The sequence below is a fragment of the Pezoporus wallicus genome, unplaced genomic scaffold, assembly GCF_028554395.1.
Source record: "Pezoporus wallicus isolate ANWC-B61680 ecotype Strahan unplaced genomic scaffold, APGP_CSIRO_Pwel_v1 contig_3487, whole genome shotgun sequence".
In the NCBI taxonomy this organism is placed as follows: Eukaryota; Metazoa; Chordata; class Aves; order Psittaciformes; family Psittacidae; genus Pezoporus; species Pezoporus wallicus.
In genome coordinates, this window is record NW_026636018.1 from 150,168 (window position 1) to 164,260 (window position 14,093).

At 41.7% G+C, this 14,093-nt stretch overlaps 1 protein-coding gene across 1 annotated transcript in view; it reads left to right on the top strand.

The window, feature by feature from the left end:
• Positions 1–14,093, top strand: part of OBSCN (obscurin, cytoskeletal calmodulin and titin-interacting RhoGEF) — a 152,360-nt gene that overhangs the window by 41,073 nt on the left and 97,194 nt on the right. Inside the window, exons 16-26 of the mRNA XM_057398901.1 lie at positions 642–917; positions 1,880–2,155; positions 2,951–3,226; positions 4,308–4,574; positions 5,053–5,322; positions 5,543–5,806; positions 10,347–10,613; positions 10,955–11,067; positions 11,725–11,878; positions 13,175–13,336; positions 13,841–13,945. Of these exons, the coding sequence (XP_057254884.1) occupies positions 642–917; positions 1,880–2,155; positions 2,951–3,226; positions 4,308–4,574; positions 5,053–5,322; positions 5,543–5,806; positions 10,347–10,613; positions 10,955–11,067; positions 11,725–11,878; positions 13,175–13,336; positions 13,841–13,945 (2,430 nt within the window). The remainder of the gene's footprint in view (positions 1–641; positions 918–1,879; positions 2,156–2,950; positions 3,227–4,307; positions 4,575–5,052; positions 5,323–5,542; positions 5,807–10,346; positions 10,614–10,954; positions 11,068–11,724; positions 11,879–13,174; positions 13,337–13,840; positions 13,946–14,093) is intronic.

Consider the following 14,093-nt stretch of genomic DNA (forward strand, 5'->3'; position numbering starts at 1 on the left):
CTACTGGGGCTGTAGAGTGGTAGTATGGATTCAGCTTCCTAATTCCCTCTCTACCTCCCGATCCTCTTTTAAGTTGGATGACTAATATGTCTTCTAGAGAACAAAAGGAATTTCAACATTTGGGTGTAACATGAGCTGAGCTTTTTTCAAGGTCACAGTAAGGAGTATTAACATAGTCCTGAACATGTCAGTCCTGGTCTAGCACCCTTCTCATTTAACAAAATGACCTGAGAGACAACAGAGGCAGCTATTGAGAACCAAAGAAGCAAACGATACAGTTCTGTGAGACAGCATAGGAGCTCTTGCCTCTAAAACTATGTTATACTACATTCACCTTCAACCAAAACTTTTCCTGTCATGACTAGATCCTGCCATACAATGCTCCTATGAACCATGCAGGTGATCTTCTAGCTAACTGATGTTTATATACTAATCTTTGTGTGATTTGTGACAAAGCAACAAAAGGCTTTAAAAAAATTAATCAGTCAACCCCCAGCACAAAATGGTTCGCATGTTCTTCCAGTAGCTTTGGATGTTCATTGTCAAATCGCAGGCTTGGTTTCCAGTGTTACCTGTAAGCCACAATAAGGGGATTAGGCAACATCATATCTTGGAGACACTGATTTTCTCTCTCTTTTCAGAGCCAGAAGTTGTATTTACAAACAAGGAGAAGGTGCAGAAAGAGGTGAAAGCTGCGCTATCAGAAAACGCTATGCTGAGCTGTGAGGTGGCTCAGGAGAAGACTGATGTGAAGTGGTACAAGGAGGGGAAGCTGATCACGTCCAGCAAGAAGTTCAAGGTGGAGTCAGAGGGCAAATTGCGTCGCTTGGTGGTGGGTCAGCTGGAGAAGAAAGATGCTGGGGAGTACAGCTGTGAGGCTGCTGGCCAGAAACTGACCTTCAAGATCAGTGTCACAGGTGAGACACACTGTGTCTGAATTACAGAAGAAGATTATAGAGTTGGAATAATCATTTGGAATAATCAGGGCCTTGTTTCAGACTGTAGAGCTGAGACATCATCTGATTTTCTGTACCTTATTGCCTGGATTTCTAGAAGTGGGAATATTTGGATTTAACATGACACAAAGGCCTATGTCATTCTCTGTTTATAATAATAGCCACAGATAAATATAATAGAAATAATAATCAATATATTATTCATATTTCTCCCATTTCTGGAATCCCAAAGGGTTATTCTTATGCACTGAACTTCTTAAAAGGAAACAGCCATTCAAAAAATCATTTTCCTGTTAGACTGCTCATCCCATTTCTTAAATCTGAGAGGCTGGAATGTGTTTTGTCATTTGCAGTTTCGGCAGCAGCATGCCTTGAGATGGGTTGAAAACTCAGCACTTTTTACGAATTTGGGCTGTTGTCTGTTTGAGGTCTCAGCCTTCTGAGATGCCCTAGTATTTCTGCCAGGTGCTAAATATCCCTTTGTCATGAAAGATTCTCAGCAATTGTGCTTTGGAACAGTATTCACAAGGTGCCCAAACTGTTTCTAGTATGCGATACTAAAAGGAGTTTTGATGTTGCAACAGTCTTGGTTACCTTGCCAGCCGTGATCCTGAAACCTACCTGAGCACTTGCAGGGAGATAATATTTCCTTTGTTGTTTTGACAGTCACATTGTGACAGTGGAAAAGACCATGAAGAATCTGTTCCAGAAGCCAATAGTTCTGTGTTGATGTCAAGGACCCTTTTGGTTCCTTGCCTTCCTTGACTCTTCCCTATTTTCACAGGAGGGTAAATATTGCCCAGTGAAGGCAGTTAGTTTTGGCAAGTGGCAATCTAAATATTTTCCAAGCCTGTGTACAGAAATCTGTAAGATTGATCTCATTTGAATTCCTTAGTCAATATTTTCTTCCTTTCTACATTCAGAGCCCAAACCTGCATTTATAAACCAGGAACAAGTCCAGAAGGAGGTTAATGCTGTCCTGACAGAAAGTGCCACCCTCAGCTGTGAGGTAGCACAGGATGCAACTGAAGTGAAATGGTTCAAGGATGGAAAACTGCTCATAACCTCCAGGAAATTCAAAATAGAATCTGTCGGTAAAACCCGGCGCCTTGTCATAGGGCAGCTGGAGAAGAAAGATGCTGGAGAATACATCTGTGAGGCTGCAGGCCAGCGGCTGACTTTCAAGGTGGAACCAACTGGTGAGTATTCACTTTGAGGCTCTAAGAAGAAACCTGTATGGCTTAGAAGAAAGCTGGATATTCCCTACCCAGCGGCCATAGTACAACCACCATTTTCCTTGAAGCAACACCAGTGAACCCCATCACACATTAATTCGTGCTTTTTAATCTACTGGTTTTGGCTATGGAAATGCTATGTAGGTTTCTGCTTACCTCCTTCATACACCCTGTTGCCCAACTTTTTACAGTGGTGGGGAGTTGAAAGTATGAGTAAGAAATCTTGAAGAGCAGCAATTGAGATGTGAGAAAGGTGAGTAAGTAAAGCTGGTGTGCTGCTTGTGTGTACCCCAAAACTGTCTGGTTTTGTGGCCAAGTATTGTACAAGATAAAGAAGAAGCAAAGAGAAAGACAGTAGAGAAAACAGAAAAGAAAACAGGCCATAAATTCAAAGTTAGCACATTAATATTTCTTTTTCATTTGATCTAAAATCCTAAAAATGGAAGAGGAAAGAATTATACAGGTCATCTTATGTCTGAGAAGCAAGTATTTTTGGGGCAGTAGATAAAATGTATATTTGCATTTCCTTTCCTTTGCTTCTTTTCTAAGCAGAAGCTTTTGTTTGCTTGACAGATTATTTTCTTTCTTCCCCCTCAGCAAATTATTATACTAGCCACAAATACCCAGCCATATTCCCTGGGTTATCACGAATTATGGGTGAGCTGATGTTATGAGTCAGGAAAAGAGAGTAATAGAAAATGCTGTGTTAATGCTCAAATCCTTAAGTTGTTAATTTTCCTATTTTAATGACTTTTCTAGAACCAGAGGCTAAATTTGAAAATAAAGTTGTCCAGAAAGAGCCTCTCATTGTTCAAGAACATGAAAATATCACACTGACTACTTCAATTACTCCTGAAACTGCTGCAGTGAGGTGGTTCAAGGATGGAACAGAAATCAAGGCAAACAAGAAATATGAGATCAAGAGTGAGGGTGCATCCAGGACCCTGACAGTGAACCTGGCTGAGAGCACAGACACTGCCATATACACATGTCAGGCAAAGAGTGACAAGCAAGAATTCAAAGTACAGGTGAAAGGTAAGCTGAGAACATTACACAGGTCATTTCTCAACCCAACAGCTATGCTTCTCCCATGGTAGAGTAGAGGTGAAGTACAAACTCCTTCTAAAACTGTTACAACCTCAAGGCTTGAATTGCTGTTATAGCTGCTGTGGCTGCCCCACCATAGGCCAGCAAAGTTCTTCTGCTCCAAAAACCCGTTTTCTACCCTTTGCTGGCCACTCAGGGTGTCAAGGATGCCTGTGACAAGTGCTTCTCCTGGCATCTGCTCTCCACTCTCATCGTGCTGCTCTTCCTCCTCCCACAGTAGCTGGGGCATATTAGAGCCCTAGGTCTTCTCCACTGCTCACTGGCATGACAAAGCTGATGAGGATCTAGAGGGATGTTGCGTGTATGAGTTAGTCACAAGGGGGAACTGGATCTGAATTGTATCTTCCTCTTTTTGTGGGGTGGTGCACCTTGGATGCTGTTCTTTAGTCAAGGCTAAGGCTATAAACTGACAAGAATAGTTAAGTACAGCTGATCCAAGGGTGGAGATGAGAGGGGTAATGTCCCAGAGCAAAGCCCTCCTTTCTTCTCTTCAGACACTCACACTGGAGTTGTCAGCAGTTGAGACACATTCCCTCAGCTCCCTTTGGAGTCATTGCAGAAACGTAGTTTCTAGTAGATCATGATCTTTTAAAGTATCACTTCAAGAGTATAGAAATCACACCCTGTATTTCTCTGAGTCCATTAGCTCTGTCTCCAGTGATGGAGGAGATAAAGGTGGCTGTGGCTTATGCATCTGTACAGATTTTCAGTCAGGCAAATCAGGCTCTGACCTAAAGCACCATGTGGTCTCATCAGGTAAAAGATTAGAAAGACAATACCTAGCCATGTTTTTAGACACTGTTCTTGCTTTACATAATTATATTAAGATACCATGCTAATGGAATCTTCCTAAATTTAAACCTTTCTGGTTTGTTTCTGCCTACCCTGATCCCCCAGAATCTTCTGGGGTTGTTTATTTTATATTTTTTAAGCTGGCTGGAGCCAGTTTCTTAGAACACATTTATTATCTTTTTCCTTTCTCATCATTTTTCCTTCTTCTGGATCTCAGAAATCCCAGTGAAGTTTGTCAAAAAGCTTGAAGCTGTTAATGCAGAGATTGGAGGCAGTGTCACTTTGACCTGTGATGTGAGCCATGCCAAAGGGAAGGTGGTGTGGCGAAGGAACAAAGCAGAGATCAAGCCCAGCAAGCGTTTCCATATTCATGAGGAGGGGATCAAGCGAACCCTGACAATAACAGGGATCCGGGCTGAGGATGAGGGAGAATACTCCTGCGAGTCCAGAAGTGACAAGAGCACCATTACCATCACCCCCAAAGGTATGTCTACAATGGTGACAATGTAGAGGGGTCCTTGGGTTTTGTCCTCACCTATTACAACTCTGTAAAGCTGCAGTTTTTTCAGTGTTTGTGCTGTCTGCTGTGTTAACAGCAAAATACAAAACTCAGTGTCAGTGACTCTCTCAGTGTCAGTGGACTCTACTTGTGAAGAACATAATGATTTTGAGACATGCTGAGCTCAGGCCTTCTAATATGTGGGTAAACTGACCTTTATATTGCATTTGAGGCTGCAATTAAGTATCCCAAACTTAAGATGAGATTTTACCCCCTGTTTGCTTGCCTCTCTTTTCTGGTGTCTTCAGACACAAAACTTAGACATGGGAAACATGATGATCCATTATTATGATCACTCACTCTAAATAAGAAAAATTGATGTTTCCAATAAAATCGTCAAAGCTTTTGGCTCTGTGAAGGTGTTTATGCTATGTCTCCTAAATGTTTTATTCCTATCCATCAGCTCCCAGAGTGGTGAAATTTGTTACCAGTCTCATCAGTGTGGTCTCTGAGGAAGGAAAAGAAGCTGTGTTCAAGTGCACTGTCTCTCCCAGTGATGCCGTGGTCACTTGGCTCAGGAATGGTGTCAAGATTGAAGCCAGCAAGAAGTACGTGATTTCACACAAGGACACTAACCACAGCCTCACCATCACTGATCTGACACTGGAAGATGCAGCTGAAATCTCTGCTAATGCTGAGGGTGTAGAAAGCACAGCCAATCTCAGAGTCCGAGGTAAGAGGTGATCATGCCCCTGTCACTGGTGCTACAACCTACATTGTCATGTAGTCTTCCTTCTGATTATGTTAGTAGGGAAATTCTGCTTTTCCATCATGAAACAGGGAAGCCCAGAGTGCATTTGGACTGGAGATACATGAGCCACTATTTAAATTTTCTCTGAAAGTCTTTTTCTGGATCCTCTGCATTCTTACTAATATTTCTTCTCCTTTCACAGAGGCCCCAATCTCATTCAAGAAGAAACTGGAGCCCAAAACAGTTGAAGAGAAAGATACAGTGACCTTGGAGGTAGAGCTGACCAAGCCTGCAGAGGTGAAGTGGATGAGGAACAACATTGTCTTGAAGCCCAGTGAAAAAATAGAGATCAAAGCTGAGGGAACAAAACATATCCTGGTAGTTAAGGACATCTCCTTTGCAGACCGGGGCTTCTACTGTTGTGAAAGTCCTGATGACAAGACCCAAGCCAAGATCAATGTGGAAAGTAAGTTGAATGATCTCCAGTTCTATAAATACCCTGGAGAGGGTTTGGAGGTGGATGCTGGTCTCTTCCATTATCATAATGGCTACTGCCCAACCGACTGCCATGGGGACAGAGGGACACAACCATCAGCTTGGCCACAAGTCAGATGACTGAGAGGAGGTGAAAGCAAGAGCAGTAAACAGAGAATGGCTGTCTGGTTCCTATTGCCTCCATCTCATCTCATCAGCTCTCAGTCATGCTGTTGACCATTAAGCTTCTTAGCTGATTCTTCTCTTTCCTCTGAAATTTCTCACATTGTTCTTTCCTTTGTATGTCTTTAAGCAAACCATTCCCTCTTCAGCCACCCATTGCCCTAATTCTGCTAAACCACCTCTTTCAGAATATCTCTTTATATTCAGTTAGAGGTAGAAAAACTATCAGAACAAATCTTCTGCTTGAAGGTGCTGCCCTTTCAAGTAAGCTAATGGTGTCTCAGCTGTAGCCCTCTACTTCTGCCCTTTTCCAGGATCCTTTTGTCATGATTGTTACAGGATAGATGAAGATAGGATTGAAGCCCTTGAGGACTATCTAATTTTGTGTGTAAAGCCCCTGCCACCAATTGGTACTGTGTAGGTCATACATAATAGGTAAGGAGGACTTGATAACAGATTTCAGGTAAATGAGATGTTATAAAGTGGAAGGGAACAATCTGTTCTCCATGTGGAAATAATGATGGGAAATAATGGACTTCAATCACAAGAAAGATCCAGGTTACACAATAAAAGAGGTTTTAGTAGCTGGATGATTTAATAGGTTGTCTGGAGAGGTCTTGGAGCTTTCATCATGGGTTTAAGAAAATGTTACTGAAATATCTGTCGCAATGATGTAAAGAGCTGAGTGTGCCCTAGAATGGGACAGAAGAGCGAAATGAATTTTCTAGGTTTTTCCAGCCTGATAAACTTGTGGTCTTCTGGTGGAATCAAAGAAATGAGAAATTAATAACAGGCTGCCTCATACAGAGCAGGGTTTGTCAAATCACATTCATGCATTGCTAAGACAGTTTAATCTTCAAAATCTTCCTGGCTGACAGTTGTCAAAAACCCACTGGTTTAGCATCCATACAGGGATCCATAACACACAGGGCAGTTATCACTTGCGTTGGTGGTTACTCATCTTTATATCCAAACTGAATGGCTCTATCAAAAACCAAACAATAGCAGTGGCTAGTAGTTTGTAGATTAGTCTTGGATTCATGAAGCCTTAATCTAGGTCATTACTTTCAGCTCCTTTTGTAGCTAACAGAAAGAAGAAACCTCTGGAGAGTGTTTAAAGATAATGAATTGAATTATCTTCTGAGTGTCTAAGATTCAAGGAATGTTGCATGACTACGATCCTGATTTACAGCTAGATTCAGATTTACTGAGTCAGTTAAATCAGGTGAAGAGGGTTAGCAGAAGATAGAAATATAGCCTTTCTACAGTCACAATATGCTGGAAGAATACAGTGCAGTTTGCTGCTCCATCCTCTTTCAAACATTGCACCTCAAGGCATTTTGTTCAGACTCTGGGTGATACTAATTTTCCTTCCAGCAAGACGTTTCAGCAGTTAGTTGTAGATCCAGTTACACCTGGTTTTAATCACTGACTGTTGCTACAGCTAAGTGATAGAAACAAAAATGATGGAACTGTTTATATAGGAAGTATTTGGGTAGTCCTGATAACCGCCAACAGTATTTTGTGTAAAGTGAGTTACGCAAGCATAAATGTGTATCTGTCTCTGGTTTATAAACTTCCTATTCTGATGGAGACAGAGGATTTTGCTGTGTGCTTCCTAGGTAGCCAGCTGCATTCTCATCACTTGTGTTTAGTGTCACTGGAAAAAGTAGCTCCTCTGTTGATGAACTGAGATGGTTTCACACAGTGATGGAAACTCATGGATCATGATAAAAAACAGGAATCAGCTTGCTATAGCAGGGATTTTTTTTTTTTGCATATGATTATCCAAGCCTTATTTAAGAGATGAAGCAGGAAAGGGGCCATATACAAGAACCTCACTAGACTTACTGGATTCTGCATCCAAGTCCTCCAACTGAGGTGGCACCGAGCTCTCACTCTGCTTTACAGCAAAAGCAAGACTTTAGAAGTCTAAAACTATGCTCCACTTTTTGGCATAAAAGCAAATAACCTCTTTTCAGTAGAATGTGTAAGAGCTTACATTGAGGTCAGCAGAAGTTCTTTAAATGCTCACAGTCTGGGGAATTAAGCTACTATTATTTGATGCTCAGCTTTAGTCTAAGAAGCCTGATTTCAGAGGAGCTTTTTTAAAAAAGAAAACCACCAAGCTGGACTCATACTGTTTGGTTTGGGATTGATTTTGGAGCAAGGTAAATAATGAATAGCTATGTGAAAATGTGTTGATCTGCTCCAGTATGAAAGCTGCTTCATCAAAAGATAAGCATCTGTAACTATCTTAAGATACCAGGAGGTCCTAAAAACAACTGAGCTTCTCAAACCAGCAACATATCTGATTGAGTATCTATTTTCAGTTGTTACCAAGAGGAGATGTTTGTGGAAGACTTAAGTCAAGTCAGTCATGGGTAAAGTGATCCTTCCTCTGATTCACCTCTAAGTGTTCAGCAGGGAACAGCATAATTAGGTCAATTAATTATAGTAGAAATTATACTGGGAACATGAGTAAGAAATTTCAAATTTCTTGACATAAAATATTGTCTATTAAAAGAAATCCTGTGAAAGCTTTAACCATCTACCGTTGCTGCTTTATGACAAGACTTTTGGAAAAAGTAGGTTTTTTTTTTTTCCAATGCTATGTACAGAACCAGGTGAGGATATATCCAGGAGGCCACCTTCTGAGTTAGAAATTGCTATGCTATTTAGTTAATGCCTTTGCAAGTCCCTTTCACAGTCTCTTTGGAATAATTTCAGTTTGATCTTTGGTCCATTCACTGTTTGAGTGGTTGGAGTGTTTACTAACTTAAGGGAAAGGTTAGATGGTAACACGCTGTGTTCAGTTTAGAGAATAAGGTCCCTTGTGGGGGATAGGTACTGGCCACAAAATCAGATCAGAAATCGGGGGCTGATGCAGCTTCTGACCAGAAAAGCCAGGAGAGCTGGTGTATAAGTTTGCAAAGCAAAGAATAAGCTGCTGCAAGTGTCTGTACGTCCATCATTTGTCTGGTTGAGACATGTTCGTGGTGCAAATTTGAGCTTAAGTGCTTGTGACCTTGGAGAAGACCATGAGAAGGGAATCAAGTGTGGTTTCCTTGAGAGAGGAATTACACAGGATCCTGCAAAGGATGTGTGCGTTCCCCTAAAGGTGCTATGACGTATAACAGGCAACAGGGGGGACACAAAAAATGTAAGGAGATGGCATTGCATGGAGTCTGCTGCCACCCTCCTGGAGATAGCCATACTGTGCTTCTTTCTATCCAGTTTGCTGATAAGGCCATAGTGTATTCACATCACCTCTGTGGGACCTTTGGAGAAATAGCTTGTGTCCTCTTGTCACCATGTAGTGTAAGGACAAGTGCCAATTGTAGATATTTGAGCCTCAGAGAGGTTGTGGTGTCATCAGCTCAGGAGCTGAGTCTAGACCACCACCACAGAACAGAGCCCACAGCCCATCCTGCTGATGTTTGCATTCAGATCCTGGCTGAGTGGGGATTATCTCTGTTAAACATGCACTAGGAAGGTCAAAATAGGAGACTAATTATTGTGAATTTATGTGTCTGTAGAGGTCTTTTGTTTGTTTGGGTTTTTTATATTTGTCAACTGAATTTCTTTTAAGGGTGAGAAAAGTCTAAACGATAAATGCATTTTACTGAATGATGGAATATTAATGTCTTGTAGTAGCAACAGATAATCTTCACTCAAAACAGATGCTGTCACGGGTCAGCACACATCACACCATGTCATGGGTTATTTTTTGTTTGGTTGGTCTTTTTCCTTTTGCCAAAAGCTTTTTCTTCTTCCTACTATTTCCCTCTCTGCCCTTTTTTGTCCTAGTTGAAGAACTGCACAATATTGTTTATTCCTTCATGCTCTATTAGTGATCATCTTTCTCTTGAATCATACCTAAAGTATTTTCAGCAACATCTCTCTTGTACAGCGCAGGGATGTATAAATAATAAGTGTTATCTTATTCTGGAGTGTTTCTGCCTAATGGTTATTGGTGACCACCTCATCCAGCTCATGAGTGTTTCTAGTCCTCTTTGTGTGTGTGTACAAATTCAGAGCTTATTTCTGGTCTGGCCAGTGAGTGTGGTGGACCTTGGTAGAAAAAGGGACAGTTTGCCCTTTTTCTGCAATGTTTGCTTGACTTGTTTGTCTCAGCTGAAAACACCCATTTTAAGAATAGCAGCCATGTGAGCAGTATAGCCGCAGACAAGTTTTATTTCCTGCAATGGTGGTTGTTTAATTAGCAGATACCAATTAATTGGCAGGTACCTGCACGAGAAACAGGGAAAGAACCTGTTTTGGAAGTCCTCAGAGTATTTCACAGCTATCGGTGTGAGATCTCCAACCTGCCTGTGTTTGTTTTCCAGTGAGGCAGATCAAGCTGGTGAAAGGTCTTCAGCACTTGGAAGTCTCTGAGAAAGGGACTGTCACCTTTGAAGTGGAGGTGTCACATGAGGATGTGGAAGGGACCTGGCAGAAGGATGGCGTTCGGCTGAACCCTGCATCAAATATCAATATTGGTGTTCTGGGGAAGAAACATTCACTGACTCTTTCTTCGGTGACTCTTGAAGATGCAGGACTCATCTCCTTCAAAGCAGAAGGCATTTTTTCATCAGGGAGGCTCACTGTGACAGGTACACAAACCTGAAAATCTCAGCCCCTGGTTGGTGTGGGGCATGGCTGTCTTCTGTCTCAGAGAGTGAGCTTCTAGGAGGGCAACAAGCTTTCCTTGTAACTGCAAGGGATGTTAAGCAGTAGACTATCATCAGTAATGTATCCTTCTAATGTCAACAGGATTATTGTAACATCATTGTCCATGGAACAACTCATGATAATGTGATCAAAACAATGTGATTTTGTTCTCACAAACATTATTAAGCATGGAACCTAGGCTCTAACTATATCCATCATTGCTTGTGCCAAATGGTCCAGGAGACCTAATTCCCCACTAACTGGACTTCCTCTTCTTTTGCAGAATTGCCTGTGAGAATCAGCAAGCCTTTGGTAGACATCAATGTAACTCAGAAGGACAAAGTCGCATTTGAGTGTGAGCTGTCCAAGCCCAGCGGGGTTGTCAAGTGGTTCAAGGTACAGCACTTAATGTAGAGTGGTATTTTAATTTCTAACTTCTCTGGAAGGGAATGGGAGCCTTTGATTTCACTTCCAGGGGGTGTGATCCTCCACCTTTGCTATACAGCTCTTAGCACTACTCTTTTGTCCTTACATTCATTTACTTGCCCAGTCCATCACTGTTATTTATTTACTGCATGTATTTACTGGCTTAAAAGTTAATGTTTTCTGCTCTTGGAGTCTTGAGTTTCATGCCTAGCAGTTCTCACTCAGGATTTATAGCCTCTCTGGGAACTGTTTAAGGTGAAATCTCAATTGCCTTTACACCCGATAGTCATTTTGGGGATCATCTTAGGCATTTCATGTACCTTCCTTTGGGCTCAGCTGATACTTCCCTTAAATGGGGATAACAGTATTTCTTCAAGGTAATGTCTGCATTTCTTCAAGGTAATGTCTGAAAGGCCTTATTGCCGACCCTTTACAGTGCCTTAAACCTTCAAACAGGCATCTAAGGTCAACCAAAAGTTGTGCATGTTCTTCAGCCATTTGTACGTTTTGCAAGCACAATTCCGTTAAGTCCAATGAAACAGGTGAATTAAGTACAGATCTGAATGTTTGTTTTGTTCACTGCACAGTCCAGCTGACAGTGATATGGTTTGGCTTTTTCCCTTCTAGGATGGGAAGGAGCTCCGGCAAAGTAAAAAAGTGGGGATTATTTCCCAGGGAACTAAGAGAAGCCTTATTATTCACAAGTGTGAATATGAAGATCAGGGAACCTATATATGTGAAGTAGCTGAAGAGAAGACATCAGCTACCCTAAAGGTTCATGGTATGTTTCACTGAAGTAGGGCATTACATCTACTGGCGTGTTTTTGACTACACAGCAAGAAATGCTTTGTGGACAGTTCATGTATCTCACAATTACTCATTTTGCTCAACTTGATCTTCTTAGTGAGAAAGTGCTGGCAGAGCTGTCCAGTGCTCTTAGAGGAGCATTTTGGAAGAGGTGCTAACTTAGTTTTTCCATTTTTCATAAGTGATTTCTGTTCTCTGGAGTTTGAGTGGCATTTCTAGATTGTCAAGTTAGTAAACACCGAATAACTTGACACAGAGCAGGTATATAATGGCTGGTGCTGACATGATTTGGTTTAGGTTCTGCTATTGTCACAGGGGGACTTTGCCTGAATAAGGACTGGACAAGCCTTGGGTATGATTTCAGGAATTGCTCTGATTTTTATGTTGTAAATCTTAAGGAAAGGATTGTGATTTCTAACTCTTCATCTCCTCTTTATGCTCAAGACAGTTTTTTCCTGTGTGTGTTGCACTGTGCAACTGGTCAAGCATCAGCATACTTTATCAGCAGCCTCTGAAGCAACCAGAGAGAAACCAGTGCTAACAAACAGATACTGGACAGGTCTGCTGTGCCCTGCAGTTGGTTTTTTTGAGCAGGACATCTGAAGACAGACCAGCTTTTATCGCTTACTAGATACTGTCCTCGTGTGGCCACTTAGGTTCAGTAACATCTTCATGAACATCTGTCCTTTCCACTGCTCTGTTGGACTCCCCCTCTTCTCCCTGATGTGTTTGGGATGGGTTGCTATTTGAAAGCTGGCTGGTTTTCATTGGAACTCTGCTCCTGAGGCTAAACTGAGGTGTATCAAGGGGTTGCTTTTCAAATGGAAAAGGCTGCAACAGCATGGAAATATGAGTCAGTTCTTGCATAAATTAGTTCAAAGCTGCAGATTTAAAGAGGTTTATACTGAGTTCGGGGGCTCTGGGTAAAAGGTATCTCCTTGTTAAACACGTGGCAGAGATTGTAGACTTCTGTTTAGTTTTCATTGGTATATTTTCTCATTTAATGTGTAAGTTAAAGACTGTATGAAGTTCTGGCATCCATAAAACACTTTTGCAATGAGCTCCACTATAGCTTGTAATTTTACCTGTAGGTTCAAGCAAAATAAATGTACTTACTGTGCTGAAGAAAGAAACTACTCAGGGAGGGAAATTGATCTAGAATAAAACACAATCCCTGTGTTTTTTTTTCCATGCAAGTATGCAGAATGTAAACATACCACACTCAGTTATGGAGAAACCCAAATAAATATCTGTCTCTGTAATTTCACAGCCCGAGATATCAGGATTCTTAAACCACTGGAAGATGTGGAAGTGAATGAATTTGAGAGTGCATCTTTCGTCTGCGAGATTTCACATGATGAGGTCCAAACCCAGTGGTACAAAAATGACAACAAGCTGAAGGCTGCTGACAATATTAAAATGCGTCAAGATGGTAAGATGAAAAAGGGGGATCTCATTCTTGAATGGGGATGGGTTGGAGTAGATGCTGGTATGGGAGACTAGGCAGAGAGGTCTGACCTCCAGAACTGAGTTAAAAAGGTTCAGCAGTGAGTTCCACTTTTGTTCCGTGGCTGCAGCTGGGCTGGGCTAGTGACACGGTGGTAACTTTAATAAGGCAAGTTTGGTGTTATCCTACCATCCCATGCTGCCAGCAGTGAGGTAGGAATTTCTATCATCTGGCAGTGGGTGGGATCCTTCTGTTTCAAGTACTGTCGCAATGGTGGTGAGGTTCACATTCTACCAGTCCTTGGAGGGGTTGACATTGGGTTATCCTTTGATGAAGGGATGTAGACATAGGGGAATGGTAGGACTTGTTGCCATGAGAGCAGGTGGTGATGCTGAAACCAGATGGGTGGTGCTCAACCTGGCAAAATATCTTGGAGAGCGAAGCTGTTTGCTTGGGTGAAACTATGTCTGGTTATGCATCTCTTCTCAGGAAAGACCTATTCACTGACTTACACGTGCGTCCAAGTCAAAGATGCAGCAGAAATCAAATTTGTAGCAGAAAAGGCAGAATCTCGTGCTCAGCTTACAGTAAAAGGTAATTGCATCTTTCATGCTAGTACTGCTTATGCTCTTATATGTCACAAACCAAACAACTTCCCTCACTTTTAAAGTGAAGAAGGTTAACCAACACTTAGAGCTTTCAGAGAAAGCAAAAACTCCTGCCTATCTTACTGCATGTTAAA